Raw genomic sequence first — 22239 nt, 5'->3', positions numbered from 1 at the left:
CAACATTACTGAGAAGTTTCTCCATAACTGATAAAAAATATAAGATGAAAAACTGGTTTAGAGATGGCCAGAAACCTGGCAGTAACATTGAAGAACTAGCAGGTTTTTCTGGTTGGTCCTAACTGTGGGGTCTACCTGTGGAAACAATCTCCATAGTCTCCATATGTCTGGACTGAAGACTGGAGTTGAGCAACTAAAGCCTTTTCCCAAATATTCTGATGGGTCCAAAATCTCCCACCATCTTTTTAGAGAATGTGCTATGTGGTCTTACAAAACCAAACTTGAACTTTTGGTCATGATCTCAAAACATGGTAAAACCAATATCATGCTGGAGGATTACTTTTCATCAGTTCAACCTAGACTTTTTCTAAAGACGGATGACATTATGAGTAGTTCTAGATATCACTCAGCTGTGATGTAAAACCTTCTGGTCTATGTTAAATCAAAGCACAAATAACAATCAATGCTTTAACCAGCAAAAACACAAGGTTTTAGGAAAGACCTAGCAGTAGTTTGGAATAAATCTGACAGAAAATCCATGGGGTTGCTGATAAAGCTTGTGGACAATAGCTCCCGTCTCAATCTGTTACATTGATCGAAATTTGGCAAATACTGACAAGTATAGAATTCATCTCCTAATAGCCAATAGAAGAATGAACATTGTGGTTTATTCTTCTATGAACCACACCTTTTGTAGGGTAATTTCCTCTAAAGTGATTTAGACATCAGTAAACTGTTTGGCAATTCTCCTTTCTGCTTGATTTCATCCATTTGTCAGTTGTCCAATGACCAATGTGGACTTTGCACTGTCTCTTGTCTGATTGGCCCCACATAATTTTTAGAATCCCACTTTACTCAGGTGGGATTCTGAAAAATTTCTTTATGTTGTTCTTTTCAAACCACACAGAGCAAAAAAACAGAAATAAATCAAAGGGTATGTATAATAATAAAGCTGTTCTCAATTCCACTGGATTTGGTCCTGCTGGTGAATACTCTCTGTTGGTGGAGACCATCTCAAAGCACTCTGGCCTTTATATCTACTGAGGAATTTATTAGATTACCACTGATCTCAGATGATTTAAAAATTTGACAGGCCTGACCACAGTGCAATGGAGAAATGAATTGTTTTTCATCTTTCCCCCATTCCTGGGTTGCGTGTAATGACCTCTCTATTTAAAACTGTGGTAAACATTGGACTGCTGTGGCCTATTCGGAGCTTGCCAACAAACTTTTACAGCATGATGTGCGGTCTTATTGTGCTGGAGCAGTGATCCCTTAACCTATTAATTTAGTGATGCGCTTTCTTTTGTCTTTGTGTGTGTTTCTCTCTCCCTCCGTCATCAGGCTTCAGCCGTGCAGCCTTGCCTTTTGGGTTGGTCAGGAGAGAGCTCTCGTGTGAAGGATATGCGATTGATCTCCGTTGCCCTGGGAGTGATGTCATCATGATCGAGACAGCCAACTATGGCCGCACTGATGACAAGATCTGCGATGCTGACCCGTTCCAGATGGAGAATGTCAACTGTTACCTCCCTGATGCCTACAAGATTATATCGCAAAGGTAAAACACCCGGGGGAGAAGAGGGATTCCATTTCACAAACACAACCAGGAGCTGGGCAGAAAAAGCATGGCCTTTTGTTTTTTTGTTTTCTTTGTCTGGAATATTTTCACTGTATGCTGAACTCTTTATTGCTGTAATATTTTGTTACATTTTGGCATATACTTCTTCAGATGGATATATGCTTATGTTAATTGCAATTATCATTATTTCTTTTTCTAGTGCATCTCAATAATCTGAATTTCACACAAGAATTTATTTAATCCAGTAATTCAATTCAAAAGGAAGGCTCACATTAGAATGATTCATTCTACACAGAATGATGAATTTCAAGTCTTTCTTTTAATTTGGATGATTATGACTTATAACTTATAAAAATTCAGACTTAGTTTCCCAGAAATTTTAATATATAGTAATATAAACATGTTATGTTATGGCCGTGCTACGGCCTGCACAATCATGGAGAAAAACTGCCGTCATGGCAGTTGTCCAGCAAACAGTCACTGACTCGTTCCAGAATGATGTCATTAAAATGTCATTATTTACTTTCATAACGACATACTTTGGTCAGTGTCTTTGAAGCACTGACTTAAGCACCGTTTTCTGTTTCCTTCCACTCAAATTTGACTGAGCAGTCAAATTTCTAAGCAACGATGTTTCTGCTTGTTGGTGGATGGTGTCAATCACTGGTAGCTAAAAATCTTAGTCAGACAATTTTCATGTAAGTCGTGCTATTTCATGCTGTGTAAGTCATGCTATTTCTTGTATAAAAATATCTTTAATTAATTTAATGTAAAATTATTAATTTCTGAATTTTGTGTTTTTATTACCTGTAATTAGAGGTGTGCCGAGCAGCTGATTTCCGTGAAAAGGTGTATGATCTGTGATCACCTGTGTCTCATTTGCAGTCCGCGTGTGCTGCTGTCTCCTCTTTCCTTCACACTGTGCAGCAGTAAATCCTAAACTGTGTGGTGTGGAACTTGAACGCTCTGAGAGTGAACGGGGAAGTTTGCATGTTGCGGTGGAAAATTACCTCTGGGGTGAAGCACATCAAAATGCATCAACACAACAAATCCAATGCGACATTTAAAAAAAAAAAAAAAAAAAAAAAAAAAAAAAAAAAAAAAAAAAAAAGCGCTTCAGTTTGGCCACGTTGAGGCTTAATGCATGGAAAAAAGGACATCCGAAGCCACCAGTAAAGCAGCGCACAACTACCAACACTCACCTGGATTAGCGTTACGGTCAGAAAGATGCTGGTTCTGTTTCGCTGCTGAACCGCCACTACGCGCCACTGGTTTCACAGACGTAGTGCCGTTTCTCCTCCACCTGCAGTGACCTTTGAATGAATGATTCCTTTTTTACTAGACATTATTTGACATAGCCGTCATGGCAGTTGTCCAGCATACTGTACAGATTTATTTGACTCGTGTATAATTGATAATACTGAGAGCCTTGCTATTAAATATTATTTTACTAATTGCAGGTTTTTCAGTTGTCCTTTTGACTGAATAGCTGCTGTATTGTGCTTGCAAGTATTTTGCATGTTTTATGCTAAATTAGATGAATTTATTGCCAGATATTTTTTTAAGTTTTGTCAGATCATATATTAGCATTTATGCCTAAAGCAAAAAATTTAAAATCAATCCAGGTGACTGGCAAAGATCAGTGATCGGCAGAAATCAACCTGATTGATCGATATTAGAATCGGCAGCAGAAAACCTGATCAGGGCATGCATACTTTTAAGTCATATTACTCAAAATGAAAAGAAATAAAGATTTCAAATGCATCAGTGTGTATAAAGACTTCATATAGTATGTAATTTTTACTTTTTGAATACATGAACATATTTCCTGGCATTACTATCTATTAAAATTCACCTGCATTTTTGACCTTAAGTATTTTACTCTGGTTCGTCTTGGTGCAAAAAAAATCAAATTTTGGGTATGCTTATCTAACATTTTTGCATACAGTATTCAAATATCTTGCACAATTATGTTATTAAACAACATTAGAAAAGCCTGAACCATAAACTTCACATTTCAGGCAGATCAGGGCCAGTGTGTGTTGTGTGTCTTTGGTGCCTTTTAGACTCTGCAGAGCTTTTTCATGCACAAAACACTATGCAATGCGCTGAAAGCCAATATGTATAGCTCGAAGCTGTACATATCATCTGTACAAGCAAAATGGCGCTGTCTTGCATCCTTCAAATTCCAGGTTTTGCCGTCTCTTGCCAAATTATGTGGGTGACATTTAAAATCTTTTAAAAAGTGTTGCGCAGATTAATTCTTGACAGGCAGTAAGTGACATCCATGCAACGGAGCTCTTCACACCAGCTGCGTGTTGTTGCTTCTGTTTGAGTCATAATCAGAGTAGCTCAGGGAGGCGACCGCCAGTCACATGAACACCCTCCTAATACCCTATCTGGAACACTGCGCTTGCTTTGTTCAAACACTTGTAGTGCATTGAAGTGGCTTTGCCTCAGGTAGCGAGCGGTGCCCATCATTGTGCCTTTTATCCTGGTTACCCTCTCACAGGATGCCGCCTCATTGTCAAACGACAGCACAGCAACACTTCAGCTCGACTGCTGCTTACCCCTAGAGGTGTGTGTGTGTTTTTAAAGGGCACTGGATGAGCTATTCATAAACAGTAACGACCACTGTTCACTGTCTAATGCGCTGCTCTGTCTTAACCTGCAGCCTCTTTAAAGCTGGCTTTTGAGCATCATCGCCCACCATGTCAGACCTTTGGGATTTTTACATGCCTCATTTTCTCCTGTTTACCCCCATGAGATGCAGCTCCACAGAAGAGCTTCATGAATACATCAGGTCCTGCTGTCTTTCTAAATCTACACTGCAGTCCCAGTACAGTTGTACAGTATAATGCTGCAGATGCTTTCCATGCCTTTTGCTTTCAGTGACAACCGCAACACTTTTGTTGACAAGTCGAGACCCACACTGGGTGGGGATTTACTTCAAACTTACACTCAGGTGAAAATTAAAACACCCCACAACACCCCATGCTTTTACTTCGTATTTAATGTCAAATTGAAGTAATATCCCTAACAAAACAACAATATTGAGTGAAACACATTTTAAAACCTTGAAAACACTCCCACATTTATTCTTTCTTAGAATGGTTAGGAAAGTTAATTAGTATTTTGAAAAAGATTTTGTTTGGTGTGGCTGAAGAGACTGTTGAAGTGAGAGAACATTACAGGAGAATCTGTCTGAAACATTCAGAAATATGTTATTGCATCTTACATGTCTTACTTAAAAAAGGCCTCAAAAAATAACAAATTTGCTATTCCATTCTATGGAAAATAATCTACAAGTCAACAACATCCAACATGGTCTGGTCTGTCCCATCTAAGAAAGTCCCCTGATAGTGGACTGTAAGATGCAAAAATAAGTCTCTGGCTATAAGTCATCAATGAACCTGCAGCTGGCCTTTGCAGCTGTTGCTATGAAAATAAATATTTGCATAAAAAGAAAAAGACTGCATACGTTTAACTTTCATGGGAATTGTGCAAAGAAGAATTCTTTAATTAAAAAATAAAAATAAACCAAAGCCACACTAAGATTTTCCAAGGATAGCCCAGACAAAGACCATTACTTCCTGTATGTTGTTCTTTGAACAGATGTATGTAATATTGAGTTATTTGGACGCCAGGAGAGAAGACAGCATCTAAATACAAAATTCCAGGAAAGCTCAAAAGAATCCACCATGAGCTCCACACCGTGATTTAAAAGGTGCCTGGTGAAAATATGAGACCCTCTCTAAAGCAGTTGTTGGTGAAGCAGAACTGGACCCTGTGACATGACAATGACTCAAAACATGCTGGTAAAATCTGTCGAGGACTTGCTGAAATGAAAAGTGCTGCTCTGAGTTAAAGCCTAGATCTTGAGCCGATTGAGGTTCTGTGGGGCGACTTGAAACAAGCTGTACATGCAAGAAACTCTTCAAACATCTTACAGTTGAAAGTGAGGAGTGGGTCAAATTTTGCTCAGATTAATGTCTACAAGAACAGAAGTTTTTTTCTGTTCTTGTGGGGTAAGGCTAGCTCTTATAAGGTAGTGTGTCCGAAAGTTTTCCCCATTTTTATTCTTATCTTTTGTTTGATGAGTAAAAGCAAGGTTTGCTGTTTAATTCCAATTGAATTACTTTCTTTTCCAGAAATAAAAAAAATACAATTAAACACCAACATTCCAGCATTTCTTAATAAACAACTTAATATTTATTTGGGTGTCCTATTTTTTTCACGTGCCTTAATATTGATCCAGGTTCCCAGGAAATAATGGTTTTGAAAGGAGCCTTTTGCCACAATGATAGTAAGGATTCAGATTAGAGAGAAAGGGCTCGTGATCGTAATTAAAGGCGATGTGATAAATGGTGATGTTAAACCGGCCGCAAATCTTTCAGAGACCAATCAGCGCTCCATTGGTGTGCAGCAAACTAGAATGTGGGTATTTTAACTCTATCACAATGGACCAGTCAATACTGTCAGGATTAACAAAAGGCAACAGCCCCACAGACGGATAAACAAACACATTAAACAAGAGCGGGTAGATGGAAACAGTTGGAGGTCTGCATCTCAGACTGGCAGTTTCTGGAAATTGCGACAGAGAGCATTCGTCAAGAACTGTTTTTTTTCCCCCCAACAAAAATTCCTAGACAGGAATCAAATAGATTGATTTTTGCACGACAGCTACATCAGAGGGTTTTGTCAAGAAGAACGTTTAGTTGAAAGTTTCGTAAAGAAAGTGCCGCAACCTCTGGTCACGTTGCTTAATATTCAGGTCCTCATTCCTTTAGAAACGCGCCGTGAATGGACTGTGAATCTGACCTTTCCATCTCTCGACCGGAGCAGGTGCAAAAACTGTTCACTTGTAAAAAATTATGATCTAAATACACTTTTCGTCTCTCTGCCTTCCATTACTTCATTTGAATCGCAACCTCTTCTCTGACCCTTTAAAACTACCAGAATGAATCTTTTATCTGGTCAAAGGTGCAGCTCTCTGAGAGAAAGCGAGTGGAATTCAAACACTTGACTGCCGTGAGACTGTTCAGTGCAGATCGCACGCTGGGATTTGCTGCTGTTATAAACAGACTGTCAGAACCCTTAGCAACAACACCTGCTCCTAAAACACGAAGGCATCTCCAAATTACTGTGAAGGAAAACGCAGCGGTGAATGGTTCCTGCATAAAAAAAGAATTTTTAGCGATGAAAAAAGCTTCTTTAGTTCTTACATGTACACAAATCAATATTTAATGTTTACCAAAGATCAAATGGTGTAATACGATAGGTGTTCTCTTGTACTGGTTAACCAACAGAAAATGATCATCTAACAAAACATTTTTCCTGTCTTTTAACTCACAGCCTTAGTTTTCTGGGCTGCAAACTAAACAGTTTGATTTGGTCTCATTGCTCACATCAAGTCAGCTGAACACAACCTGCTTAGTACAACAAAGAACTCGTAAATATCCAGAAATGCTTCCCTTCGGAGCCGCTAGAAACCAGAAGTGGAGCTGAAGCTTGGGTGAATATTTATTAGGCGTGTGCCTTTGTGTGTTCTTTTGTCCTGCGGGTCAGCTGCAGTGTGGCACAAAGTCAACCACAGTAAAAATTGTAGATGAATATTCAGTGTTCTTTATTATTGATTTATCACCACCTCTATAATTTAACTTGAGCTTAAATTTCCTGCGAGTTGAGATGAAGCTAATAGTTGCTTCCTTAACATACTTAATGTCAGATTTAAAAAGAAAAAAAAAACAGGAATGCACAGAAACATTTAACCCTTGAGACTATGCATGATGTTTACAAGGTTTTAAAGAAGAAAGCCAATAAAGATTTTTGAAATTCTGCTTCTTTTTCATGAGTTGTGCATCTTAAACCTTATAAGAGACTGTTAAGATTAAAAATGATCCTTTTTTTGCATTTTCACAGACAGATTAATGTCTTATTACGGTAATATAAAAATAATCTCTGTGATGGAGCATCATCCAGTTTAGTGTAAATTAATCAATTATTTTATGGTTTGAACTACTGATGATCAAAGATCTAAACCATTGTTTCAAATTTACCTTGAACCATCCCAATGCCTTGATTGATAGCACTATTGATTGCTGATGCATTTTCAACACATATCACATAATCATCTATTGCCCAATTATGCTTCATTTTGCTGATCAGCACTCTACCTGAATTTATATCCATTCTGTATGCTACAATGAAATTAACAATCACACAGTGAGACCATGCATTTTCCAAATATTTCAAAGCCTATTTCCTATCACTTGCAGCTATTGACTGTAAAATCTCTGTACCCTGAATGAAGGGGAACATTTTTGGGTGTATTTGAGGTGATGCAGCATGCCCCGCACGCTGTCAATCAGATCACATTTTCATGCAGTGACCCTTTCTCCCTTGCGGCAGCTCTCTTGAACATTTGCTACGCTGCAGGTACAAAAGTTGCTTCTCGAAAAGCACAGCTGGCAATATATTGGCACTGAAGTTTAGACCACAGCTGAGCCTTTCTAAAAATCCTTTAATTGTGCATGGTTTTAGTAAGATGTAATAGTTCTGTGGCATTAATCTTGAAGTACAGGGTGATGCAAAGAGAATGCATGTGCACTACTGAGCAAAGTTTCATGATGGATTTACATGTGTGCTTACCTGCTTTTTAAAATTCATTAACTGAGTCTTAGATGGGTAATTCTGTTCCCCTGTCATATTTTTGTTGTTTCTGTGCAACACTTTGCAGTGATAAATTGTCCTAAATCTGTTACTGTTACTATTGTCCCCTGCTCAAATATATGTTACTTGCATCTCTGCCTCTAACTTTTTTTAATTATTATTTTTTTTATATATATTTATCTCAAGCCTGCACATTGTTAAACGTTTCTTTTCTGGTGCCAGTTTTCATCTTGTTTGCCTCTCTTGCTGACATCATTCTCAATCCCTGGGCCTGAAGAGAGCTCGATTGAAGTGGAGCCAATTTCACCCTATACAGTATTTACACAACCTCGATCTTTTGCTGTTCTTCTATTTTATTTATTTATTTTTTCCTCTTGCTGCCTCTTGACTTGAACTTTTTTTAACACCCAGAAACATATGCTAGCACATGCACACACATACCCAATGACTCTGCAATTCACACATCATACTGTTATTTCGCTGAGGGACACCATATCATGCTGGAAGGCAAATAACCTTTCATGGAGTTGACACATTCATGTCTTGTTTGGGCATACATGCAGAGGAGCTGCTCTGTTATACTCATGGCCACCCATTCCAGTCCAGTGCATGTCACCACCACCTGTCGCGTGTGTTTTAATGAATGTCCTCTCTTCCAATAGCAGCCTGAAGACAGTAATTCCCAACATGCCTTGAAGCTGCTCTCTCGCTCTGTCATTCATGCCATCGCCTTCATTTACTCGCCCCTTAATGCTCTCATTCCTCTCCCTCCTCGTTCGCCAAGGTTTGAAACTAGAATGCATAAGTAACAGTCAAGCCCGGGATTTCATCAATGTCACTGAGGCTGTTACAATGAAGCGCTCCCTCCTTTTGTGTTGTTAATGTTGTCTCATGCGGAGTACTCTTACTGTGGGTAGTCATGATGAAATCTCTGGTCAATCTTTTTTTTCCCCTAGGTGCAACAACCGTACGCAGTGTGTGGTTGTCACTGGCTCTGATGTCTTTCCCGATCCATGCCCTGGCACCTACAAGTACTTAGAGGTCCAGTATGAGTGTGTTCCCTATAGTAAGTATCACCACCCCAATCTCATACAGAAATCTTGTTGTTTATTATCAAAATGTCTGATGTGACTACAGCCTCTTTTTATTAGTTCTTACAGATGACTCTTCAACTCTTATCTGGAATAACACTGTGTTAATAATGACCTAAAGCTAGAAGGACTTGGAATCTTTTTTAGGTATTTAAAGTTTAGTTAAATACCAAACACACATTTTTCCTGTTCCCTTATTTGAAGTCTAGTCATGCAGGTGTGATTTTACTTGACTTTATTTGAGATGTAAGATATTTTATGTAATAATGCAGATTTCTGTTGGCTGTAAGTAAGCGCCAAACAAATGGCAAAATAGAAATTGATTAAAAAGAAACATGCACCCACGGAGGCATGCAATCATAGTCATTGCAACATAAGAAATAAGAAAGGAAACAAATGTTTCATTGTCTCATGGTGTTTACACAAAAATCAAACAAAGTTCTGTAACACAATCTAATTGAATTTATTTAAAACAGAAAAGAAACATTCCAACTCCGCTAAAACAAAATATTGATTTTTTTTCCCACTTGTATTAATATTATCTATCCGATTTATTTATTGTAGTTTAATCTTGATTCATATACGTAAAGTATTACCCCTTTTTGCTTTTAATGTTGCAGCTTCTTAACTATAACTTTTAAATGTTGTTAGAGTGCAGGAACAACATCTTTCAAAAACTGGGTTTTGCTTCCAAACAGCTGATTTTTTAAAATGTTTTTAAGAGAAGGAAAACCTATCCCACATTATGGTAACCTAAAGATCTCAGTGACAGTAGGTGTCTGCCAGCTTGTTAAATTTAGTTTAAATCCCAGGAATAGGATGATAAACGGGTTTTACCAGTTTTGAAAAGAAAGCTTTGGTTTAACTGGTCCATTCCTACGTTATTTTTAAGTCAACACTTACTGGTTAATGAAAATGGCCCAACTTTTTTTAGCTAATGTTCAAGATAGAATCAATATACAAATGGTTCTTCACAATTGCAACTTACCAAAGTAAATCATCACCACATTAAGAGTTGTATGTCTACAGTTAGGAGTATCTAACTGAAAAATTACACATAAATGGCAATTTAAAGCCCCCCAAAGATGAACAAAGAAGCTAACAGAAAACAGTTTCTTCCCAAAAGGCATCTATTACATGGTTGCACTTTAACTCTAAGTGACCAAAAGTGTCCACTTTTTAAAATGCTCAACAGTGACTGGCATAGAGAATGCTCCAAACTGCAAAAAGTTATTCAAAAGCTTTCTTTTTTTTCTCCTTTTTTTGTTTCCTGTTTGCAAATTTCCACCCTATTTATCACATTTCCTGGTAGCAGTCGGTAGCCTATAATGCTGACCGAGGTCACTGCTCAGCGTTGTTTATGTGTTTTAAACAAACTAATAGAAACATGCTTAATTTGCATGCTCATTTTGTACCTGACAGCGACATAGAAGCCTGGTTACTGGCATGCCAATTATCAACAGTGAGAGCTGAACTTTCACTAACAGATTGTAAATCTCCTACTGCAAGATTCAAAATTTTGTTGTAGTCAGTTTAATTTTCTTCACATAATTGCAAGCTGAGCACAGCAACACAAATCAGCACGTCGAACTCATCAGCTTTGAATTTAGTGAAAAGAAGACTGTAAATGTCGTCACGGATTGCTGTGAACATTATCTGGCTGCGTAAGATATCATTTATTCGACTTTGCAGTGTTTTTAGTTTAGCTTTGGCTTGGGGTTTTTAAATTAAATCTTCACGTTTTAGTCATGTATCATTTTAGTTTCAACCACTAAAGCAAAACCGAGTCAGATTGAAGCAGAGGTTCCACATGATTCAATTTCCACTGAGGGATTTCACTGGGGACTTAGACGTGATAAATGGTTGTTGATGTGTCCCCATCGCCGTCTATCCCCGACTCTGCTTCAACGGCAGTAAATGCATCTCTGGTTTATAGTATGACGCTCATATAGATCAAATTGAGTTTTTCATTGGCCATATCTTTTCTTAAAAAGCATTGCTGGTTCTGCGGTTAATCCTCAGACCTTACTGTGATCAGTTTACTTTGGAACTACTTTCCACCGAACAAATAGCTTCTGCTTTTTCTTTTTTTATATAAACTCAGTCTTACATATTTGTGGTTCAGTTGAAAATCTCAGAGGTATATATTTCTACAGCTTGACAAATAAATCTGAAGTTATCTGCATGACTAGATATTAATAAGGGTTGGAGACACAATGTTTTCTCACAGTTTCCGTTGGCTGACTTTTGAATTCTCTTTTACTGAAATCAGAATGTATGGCCTTATTTAATGCTCTTATTGACCTGTAACACAAAGGATCTTACTGTAAAATCTGTTAAATGGCCTAACATTTAAAAGAATACTGTGCATTTTTCCTGAAGTTAAATTGAATTCTTACACTTACTCATCACTGCTCTCTTCTTCTACAGTTTTTTTTTATCTCTGCTGCAAGTACGTTTATAACAGTCACCATTTTCTAGTTAATCTAGCTTTAAATGGATGCCTACAGTAGTTCATATAAGTTCAGCTTTATCTGAGCTTACTCCATATTGTAAGTGCTGAAATGTAAACCTGAACTCTTCTTTCCCCTCTTCTTTCAAACAGACTTTCCTTTCACCTCCTGTTCCCCACCCGTACTAACGCTTTCTATTTTTTTCTTCAATTTTCAACCTTTTTTCATATTGTCTCCAGCCTCTCCAAAGCACTGAAGCACATGCAGCTGCATTTCTAAAGAATGCCCATTAGGTTGACTGTGCCATCAATCACCTTGTACATTGCCAGCTCGTTTAAGCATTAACTTAAGTGTTGTGTTTTACGTATGTGGGCGAGCAGATCTAGAAATCCAGTGTTTCATTTGTGTTGAGAAAAGTTTGAACAATTTCCACCCTCAGCCAAGACATGCCAGAAATAACTCCGATGCTGTGTTGACTGTTCTCCGTCTAAATTTGACCCGGACTTTGAAGGGTTTTTTTGTTTTATAAATTTTCTCCATCTCTTGCTGCTTAGGGGGCAAGCATTCTTTGAGGAATTTATTCAGCTTTTACTGTACAAACTGTTGTTTTGTTGGCAGATAAAGGCGATGAAAATGAGTAGCTTATTGAGAAGTGCGATACATGGCTTGTCTCTTGCCATAACTTCTCTGTTTTCATTTCTAGGATGAAACATCGCTCTAACAAACTTTTTTTTGTTTGCCCTTCCTCTAAGATCTTCTATCCCAGCCAGCCGAATGGTTCATTTCACTCTCACACCCTCCAACTAATTTTCTTTCTTTATATCTACTAATTAACTCATGATAACACTTCTCTCCCTCTTGCACTCTTTTTTTTTTTTTTTTGCTTTCTTTTCCAATGCCTGAAATAGAAGTGGAGCAAAAAGGTAAATGAGTGCTCTGGTCCTTCCCTCTCTTTACCCTTCCACACTCCCACCCTTTTGGCCTCTTGTTCTGTGGTGTTGAGTACAGCTCCCCTCACGTCCCAACCCCTTCCACCTTTCTCCCCCCTTCCTGATTGCCTTTTCCTGTCAAATTGTAAACCCATAGGAGGATGGTTTGCACTCATGGAACCCAAACAATTTGCAAAAATTTCAAATGACAACCATGGTCACCAGGCCAAGTTCTCTTCTCAATACGAAAGAAAACACTGACTGTTTTTGGTGTCCATTCATTCCTCGGACCCCCTCGTAAGCAGTGTAACCTCCACTCCCCGACTTCTCCGAAGAATGACTAGTTGTGTGTATACCTCTTAATTGGCTCAGTCTCAGTTTGCCTGGCCCGAGTTCTGCTGCACCCATAGCACGTGATGTGAAATAGCAGTGATGGCTGAGTGAGTTTGGCACCACCTGTGAAAAAAACAAAAACATGTTTGAGGACGGGGAAACAAAATTTCCCTCTTTCCTTTTTTTTAAAATCCAGAACAAATTAATTTACATTGGAACTTTGCCATGGCCTCCCTCACCCATCAGTGGTTAATCTTGTCTTTTGCCACAGAGTAGTGAAAATCCTTTGCCTCTGTTGTTTCGATTTATTCCCTCAACCTCCACTTTCATTTTTTAGTTTGTTTTACCTTTGCTTTGCTGCCGCCACCCCCATCCGACAACCTGTTGTTCACTCTTACCACGAGATGTAAAGTCTGTTCCCTTTCCCTCTTGTTACTTAATAACCCTCAGTCATGTGAGAGTGCATGTGCAATGTGTTCATATGTACAGTGGATATTGAAAGGTGCATACACCATTGTTAGAATGCCAGATTTAATGAGACCATGATAAATGATAAATCACTTGAAAACTTTTTCTACCTTAAGTGTGATATTTATCTATTACAATTTAATTGAGAAAGTTATGTTTGAGGGAGAAAATGAACAAAAATATAAAAGCTGGAATAACCTGGTTTAGGACCAACTCTGAAACCAATAGTTTGTTCAATCCCTGAAGCCATTTATGATTCAATTTCAGCATTCTCGGATTTTTTTGGCCTCTCCACACCTTGTAGACTCTCTCAAAACCAAAATTGGATTGTAAGGGCATCTTTTGCCCCTCTTCTCTTCATGTGATCACAGAAATTTCTGTCTGGCTTTTCTATTTTGAGACCAAATTTTTGCTGGTGAAGCCATTTTTTGTATTCTATAATCTTCAAGCTTTGACACATAAGTGTTTAGGCTGAAAACTGTCTGGTACCTTCCCAAAAAGTCTAGTACGCTAAGCAAAAGCATGATGCTGCCACCAGCATATTTCACTGTAGTGATTGTGTTTTAATGAACTTTTTCAACTGTGCCAAAGGTTCAGATTTAGTTTGATCTGTCCAGACATGCGGAGCACCCTGGAAATTGTTGCCACATATAAAATCGAACTTAGCACAAGGACTAACCAGAAAACTTTGCCATTAACCCTGATCTTTAATTTTTTCTGGAGACTCTTGGCAGCCTCTTCAACCAGTTTCTATCTTGTCATTCTATGTTATGAAACTTGCAGTTTTTGCCAAGGATTTGTTGTCTATATTGTCTGCAATTATTGACAACATACTATGTATGATGAGATATTTTATGACATATCTGTAGTTTGACCTTAGCTAGATGATCAAATTAAGCAAAGTTGGTAAAATTTTCCTTTTCTGGCTGAAGTTTATTTGTTAACCATTAGATTCACTATTACTGATGGGAGGTGTAAACACAAGAATACCAAATAATGCTATAGTGGAATTGAATTAAAAAGGGGTTCAATATAGTATTCGATTCTAGGTGTGCATACCTATTAAGCCAGCATTAATGCTTTTTACATTTCCAGAATATTTAAATATTTTTCATTTGAATTGTAAAAAAAAGGGTGGAAGAAGTTTGGAAATTATTTTTAATAATCTCCTAAAACCCTGACATTTTAATCAGCCTATTTTTACTTTTATAGCCACTGTACCCAGCTGTTCATGTGGCATTTGGCATTTGAAGAAAGGCTGGTGTTGGATGAAAAAAAAAGCACACAAAACAAAGCACTGTGAATTCTCCTTTCGCCACTTCCCGTGTCTTTCGTTTGCAGGACTTTAAAACTTTTTTCGGTTCACATTTTATTTGTTTTGTCCCTGGTACAGTGTAGCAGCAGCCCCTTGAGAAGCAAGTTCTATTAACCTCACATTTTTCATCCCGAGTAGTTACTTTGACACGTACATTTGTTTTCCTCCCCTCCTATCCCCTGCTCATTAGTACAAAAACACTAGTCAAAAGCTTCAAAGTTCCTGATCTTTTTGTCCTGTACTTGAGTGGCGCAGCTGGGAAAATTGTGCCTGTCAAACATGTAACGTTTGAGGTTTTTAATATTCTGCCTTGTTGTATTTTTGTTTTGCTCTCCTCTGTCACTAGTTTTCATTTGTCCGGGGACTCTGAAGGGCATAGGAGCTGCAACCTTCCTGTTTGAGGCCGAGCAGCAAGCGGGCTCGTGGTGCAAAGACCCGCTCCAGGCTGGAGACAAGGTCTTCTTCATGCCCTGGACGCCCTACCGCACGGACACACTCATTGAGTATGCCTCCCTGGAGGATTTCAAAAACGGTCGCCAGACGACCACCTACAAACTGCCTCACCGTGTGGATGGAACTGGCTTCGTTGCCTACGACGGTGCAATTTTCTTCAACAAGGAGCGCACTCGTAACATTGTCAAGTTTGATCTCCGCACGCGCATCAAAAGTGGAGAGGCCATTGTGAACAATGCCAACTACCATGACACCTCACCTTACCGCTGGGGCGGCAAGACAGACATTGACCTCGCGGTTGATGAGAGGGGTCTGTGGGTGATCTATGCCACTGAGCAGAACAATGGACGCATAGTGGTGAGCCAGCTCAATCCATACACCCTACGCTTTGAGAACACCTGGGACACAGCGTATGACAAGCGCTCGGCCTCCAATGCCTTCATGGTCTGCGGCGTGCTGCACGTTGTGCGCTCCACTTATGAGGAGAATGAGAGCGAGGCCAGCCGCAGCCAAATTGATTACATCTACAACACCAAGCTGAACCAGGGCGAGTACACAGACATCCTCTTCCCCAACGAGTACCAGTACATCACCGCCGTGGATTACAACCCCCGGGACAACCAGCTGTACGTGTGGAATAACTTCTACGTCCTGCGCTATGACCTCGACTTTGGGCCGCCAGATCCTGCAGAAGGTGAGGGACTGCTTCATTTTCAGGTGTAATCCATTGTCTTTGTGTAAACCCCTCTATTGTTTGGCAGTGGCTTGGAATGTCACAGATGGCTGCTTTTTAATTCTGGATACAATTCAGGTGTGATCAAGGAAAGAGGCTTGTGTTATTCTTGGGGAAAGGCCTCATTTGCAGAGAGAAATTACAGATTCACCTTGGAATGAGGGACAGCTCTCTGTAGGGTTGAGGCGCAGCTATGAAAAATAACATGAAAAATGTGCATCTTTATTACCTTAAGGCAGGCAAGCCACTCAACCCAGCTGATGCTTGGACCCCATCAAATTCTTCAATCTCAAGCTTTATCCGAAACCATTATCTACACCGCCTCCCTGAACTTCCCTCTCATGCTGCGAACATGTAGGAAAAGGCTTGTGCACAGTATGACGGAGGTTATCCTTTCCTCTCTGCCTCAGGATTGCACTATGTGTTGCCATGACTACCTCTTCAACTTTTGCTGTTGCCATTTTTTTTTTTCTGTAATAGATGAGGTGATAATCGGCAACCTATTGTGAGCTAATATTTTTCAAAGGCGAGTTATGGAGCACGCAGCGCATCTGTTGGAGAAAAAATGGTTGGAAAAGGAGATCTATTACAGTGAAGAATCCTGTCAGGCAGTTAACAGGCTTAAATTAATCTGTGAAGTGCTGAGAGGCGACATATGTGTCATCAGACAGGGACATTACATCAGGCCGATAATGGGTTTAATTACCTGACAGAAGCCAATTTATCCCATAAGTCTTCTGTATGAAGAGGGGGAATAAGAATTTTGACCTGACTGGATGGTAAGTTATTGAGATTTGGGTTGCTGGCCCCTCCAAGCACTGTTGCATATCAAGTTACGACTGGGCAGCTTATTAAAAAATCATCGAGTGGTGATATTATATATTGCGATTTTGAGATCATTTCTGATACATTTTATGCATTTGTCATTAAAGTTCTTCTAAAAAGTTTTGTACATTCTTCAGTTTTCAGACTATATTTCTCATTATATTATCTAAAAAATCTAAACAGCAATTTGAGAAAATGAGTAACATTTTATATTTTATAGTTTTTATTGCCAGTCTTCTAAAAATAATGAAATTGAAACATTTTATAGCTTTGTTGACCTCTGGATCCTCATAGATCAGGCTTTGAGGTAGTGATCAACTAATCAAGTTCTATTTGACAATATATTTTGTTAATTGGCATTATTTAAATGAGCTAAGTTTAAATTGATCAGGCTTTCTTTGGTAGATACAATTTTTTTTTTCTTTTTTCCTTTGTTTTGAAACACATGAAAGAGAAAATGCGCTGCTGGTTCTTAGGTGTAAGCATCGGTTTGAAATCCAAATGACAAAATTAAAATAATTATGCATCCTATGCATCATAGAAGTTAAGTAGTTAAGCCATACCCCAGCCAGAATTAGGTTTAAAGTCATGTTTTTCATTTCACCAACATATTTCTTTCTGACTGGAGGTATTGTTAATGTTTTCGAACAGTCTGACTTGAATCTAGTAGAGAATATGGCAAAAAAAAAAAAATTTCCATCATCTATATGTAACTCTTCCATTTTTCATTAGCTAAGGAGAAATGCCTGCCTCATTTCCTATCCAAAACAGACTTTTTGGTTCATTAAAAATGAATTTAATTCAAAGCTGTTTGCTTTTAATTTTTTTTTTTATTTTGACCAAAGCTGCATGTGCAGCTACTCCAATCAAGAACATTAATGCTCTTAATGTATGTATGGGTTTGCTGTGTTTCTAGATTGAAAATATTATTATCTCAGATCACAAAACATCTTAAATTGTTATTAGTTGGACAATCCAGCATTAGATTTTTAAATTTAGGTTTATTCGAATTAGTCCATACTCCAAAGAAGCAGTGAAATATCCTTAGATTTATTTGTAATTTCTATTGAAAATTGTTCATCAGCTCATAAAAGGCATCACAGCATCATTCATAAATTAGGAAGAAAATTAGGAAGAAAAATGACAAATACACTGAAATATTATACAGATTAATTTTACATTAAAACATTGTTTAAATATGCAAAGAAAGAAGACAAGTGAGATACGCAATAGTATAGCTTATCAGCATTGCACTTTATATTTTTCATATGCAGTCAATAAATATAATTGAAAAGAACTGTTTCAATAAAACACATAACTGAGCTACAATTCACACTGAAGATGATTCAGGTTTCTGTGCCAGTTGTGAAAAACCTGAATATAGTTTTGCTAAGCAGGGTCAGTTTTTGAGCATGTGGGCCCCAGGGCCAGGAGTCAGATTGGGTGCTCTACTTACACAAGTATGTAAGTTGCAATAGAACGATAGTTAGGTATGAAACTTTTCCTCATGAAAATAGTTTTTCCAGAATTCATCAATCTATATCTTTTCTGAAAAGATTGTTTTGTTTTGGTCATTTACATGAATATTCAATAAATTAGAACACTTAATGATATTGACTTGCACCTTGTAGGAAACCTACCAGCCTTGTTGCTCTATCAATACTGATTTTTTTTTTTAACTGATGAATATTTTGGAAAGGGGTTGCCATGGGGCTTGAAATCTGATTCCTGACTTGTGCTACTGAAGAAAGAGATATGGGGCAAGGTTGATTTTAGAATGGAGACTGTGTGCTCCTGAACTTTGGCCCCATGTCACCAGATCTTGTTTGTTTTCCCACTGTTTTCCTGGGAATCTCCGAAGACTCAATTAAAAGTATGTTAGAGTTGATATAAAAACTACTCGAACTTTGATGAGTTTGTCATGCGTGCAAACTGCTAGCTCAACTGCTCACGTCCTGATTTATGTAAATGTAATTAACAAGTGAATTATCATAATTACCCTCTGTGTCTCTAAAGAGCCTCGGGAAGAGGAGGGAAGTAGCCATCACAAAGCATTTTCAGTGAAGGGTTTAATGTGCTCTCTCAGCTACTGTAATGCCTGGGTAAACATAAATGCCACATAGGCTCGGCGTTCCCACTTGCTGCAGTAAAACAACACAGTTGTTGATATCACCCATTAGTCTTACAGCTGGTTTCGTGCTACTGTTCTGACACGGGGATCCATTCGAAAACCTGTTCTCTGCGGAGCTTGTCACAGTGGATAACTGAATGTGTTTCATGAGAGCATTTAGTGAAGTTGTGTTCTGAAGGAGGCAGATCTGAATATGCTAAGGCCATCCTCAGCGGCAGCAACAGTATGCTTTATAAAGGGCTCTTGAAAATAATTGGTCCTTGTTTATTAGTTTTTTTCCCCTTTTCCCAGATCTACACCTCTAATTCTGTACTGTGAAGCTGTTAGGAATTACTGCTGGCCGTGATATGTCGCTGAATTAAACAACGTACTCTGCAGGGTAGTCTAATCGTGCTGAAATAATGTCTCACTCTCTGAAACTGAGGAGCACTTGAGGCGTAAAGGAAATTAATTGTGCCCATTAAGATTCATCGACCACAAAAGGAAGTTACACCAAAACCAGAGCATCTTTTCTGCTTTTATTTCCTGTCGGTAACAGCAGGAAATAAAAGCTGTTGTTTCCTGCTCCGTCCTTTTCTGTCGGCGGCATCAACCTTGACGGAGATTCTCTTACTAGAGAGACGCTGGAAGAGCAGCATGATTATGGGCTCATTTTAGGAGAGTTTTGGCGAAGTGATCAAAGCGGGAGATAATTGACCTCAGCAACTCGTCTGCTCTTTTACCTTGCAGGAGAGGTTGTGTAACACTTAAGGCTGCTCAATTCTGGCCTCTGCTTGAGGCGATTAGCTCGGGTCATACCACGTATTGATCTCTCTTCTTATTGTTCCAAACAATTCACATAGAATTAGGAAAGACATTAGAAGGTTGCTAATGCGTTGCGAACACAAGCCAATATTGGGAGAGCACACCTCCTCAGATGTGTTGAACACCTCTTTCACCACCACCCAAGAAAACCAAAAGGTTGTAGCTAGAAAACTTATAGAGACATCAGTAATGCATTCTCTGTGATGTACAAAGGCATTAACTGATTTCTTAGCCAGTAATTGCAGAGAACATTTCAAACTAACAAGGAGAGAAAGGGGAAAATGAATTTGTCTTTGAGGTAGCATTGATTCGAGACCTTAAAGAGGAGAGGCATAAAATTGATAGCTTTGTTCAAAAGGCTTAGCTCCTTGGAGCATTCTGGTAGAACTGAACAATAAGTGGGCTCTGTGTTAGAAAAGGGGGGGAAAGGAGCATTTTGCTTTCCACAAATGCATTGGTGTTGAGGTTTTTAAAAGTTAGTTTTAAAACAGCAACATTTTCCATTCTACCATATTTAAATTAAATCCCAAACAAAGTTTCTTGACTTCATAGTAGGCCTGTCACGATAAACAATAAATCAATTAATCGCATGATAAATTAAAACTATGGACCTCATTTCAATTATCGGCTATATCGTTTCTTCCTGTCTTTTTCTCTTACTGTTGATGACACTGAATGAAAAAAGGCTCAACTCCGGTGCTCTCCACTGTCCCTCCCTCCCTTATTTCCTTATGTCGCCGGTTGTCGGCCCATGATCAACACTTGAGAGGCATATTAGCCGACAGAAATCCTCGGTATAACGGTTCAATTGAACCGAGTGGTGTCCAACAATGGACACAAAATAAAAAGTCCAGTTCATTAATTTTGAAACCAGGCATTATTCAATTCATTGATACAATCTACCTGCAATGCATGTAGCTACTGTCAGGCCTGACTGAATAAAAATTATTGAAAATTATTTTGTTATCAATCCCACTGTTAAGTGTTCTTTTGAAAGTAAAGTGTATCTATCTTTGGGAAGGAAATTGCCTGTATTATTACATAATTTCCATTAAATCAGGTCTTCAAACAATATCATCGTTTATCACAATAATTTTTTTATACAATTAATCGCCCAGCAAAATCTGTTATCATGACAGGCCAACTTCATATAGTTTTCTGTGTAGTCAAGTACACATCAGCTGGCAGAAAAATGGTTCACAGCTACATATTTTTTTTCTCAACTTCAGACATAATTGTTTCTCTTTCTAAGTTACTTGGAAAGTTTCACACGACCTATCATTAGAATGCTTTTTACACCTTTCAACATGTAATCATTTACAATTTTTTTGAAAATAGCATTTGCATTAACCTTTTCAGGTCTTGCTAACTTACTTGTCAATTTTTTTCCTAATGTGTTGTAATCATGTGCAATTTGTTAAATCTACAGTGGTTATGATTTTGCTGAAAAGTTTGCTTTTTATTAGTAGATAAGTTCACTCTTCTTGAACTTCTTGCTCTTATATATATATATATATATATATATATATATATATATATATATATATATATATATATATATATATATATATATATATATATATATATATATATATATATATATATGACCTGTCTGGTCAGGTCTTCAGATAAAGCTGGTCACCTACCTGTCAAGATGTTAGACTCCCTGTGTTTTGAAATTCTGGGTCGGAATCTGTGCGGATAAAGTGTTTACTTTGATCATCCTTTGATGATTCTTTAGTAGATGTTGTAGTTTTGAGTCCGACAGAAAATGAAGGAATTACAAGGTTATGCTCTTTTTTGGATCAAAGGATTTGTCTCCAACCTTTATCTTGCTTTTAGGACTCAAAGCCAGTGCATCAAACTACGTGCTGTAAGTTGATTATAGACTGAAGTTTTGATTCAAAGTTTGAATCCAGTAAATGGATATAGAAAATTCTAATTAAGCGTTTGACCTAACATTTACCTTACTTACTTTTTTTTTTCGGTCAATCCAGACCTATTTCCACATAGAAAGAAGTTTGTCTATTGTCTTTTTTTTGTGTGTGTGTGTGTTCTGGCTAAACCAAGCCTTGCATTTTGCTTGGCTTTGCTTTGCTTTTATATCTTTGTATGGCACCTCCAGTTGAGCCTTGAAGACTGTGAACATTTATAGATGTATCACGCGCTAAGCCTGTGCTCCACGCTCTAAAACATGTTTGGCAGCAGAAATAGAGTCTGAAGCAAAAGAAGTCAGGGGATTTGGAGCAGCCTTAATTGTTCTGCTTGCTGGATTATGGCAGGAGACTGTTTTAGTGGACCTCATAGGTGTACATGACAGGGAGTTTTGGAGTGTTTTGCTCCAAGTGTATTTCTGTCTCTACATATATCTTCCTGTCCGCACGCATGTGTCTGTACAGCAAGCTGCTTTGCCATCTCCTCCTCCTGAATCAGACTTGTCTCGTTGTGACTGT

At 38.3% G+C, this 22239-nt stretch overlaps 1 protein-coding gene across 9 annotated transcripts in view; it reads left to right on the top strand.

Annotated features, from left to right (window-relative positions):
• LOC129361792 (adhesion G protein-coupled receptor L2-like) overlaps positions 1–22239 on the top strand; it is a 124599-nt gene that overhangs the window by 50841 nt on the left and 51519 nt on the right. For 8 of the 9 annotated variants that reach the window (XM_055032895.1, XM_055032900.1, XM_055032891.1 and 5 more), the window contains 4 exons: positions 1345–1558; positions 9208–9317; positions 12704–12718; positions 15187–15987. In XM_055032895.1, the coding sequence (XP_054888870.1) occupies positions 1345–1558; positions 9208–9317; positions 12704–12718; positions 15187–15987 (1140 nt within the window). The remainder of the gene's footprint in view (positions 1–1344; positions 1559–9207; positions 9318–12703; positions 12719–15186; positions 15988–22239) is intronic. The other variant, XM_055032893.1, reaches the window with a different exon arrangement.

This window comes from Poeciliopsis prolifica, unplaced genomic scaffold, assembly GCF_027474105.1.
Source record: "Poeciliopsis prolifica strain line A6 unplaced genomic scaffold, Auburn_PproV2 SCAFFOLD008, whole genome shotgun sequence".
Lineage (NCBI taxonomy): Eukaryota > Metazoa > Chordata > Actinopteri > Cyprinodontiformes > Poeciliidae > Poeciliopsis > Poeciliopsis prolifica.
The sequence above is the reverse complement of the archived record's forward strand: the minus strand, read 5'-3'. Positions and strand labels throughout refer to the sequence as shown.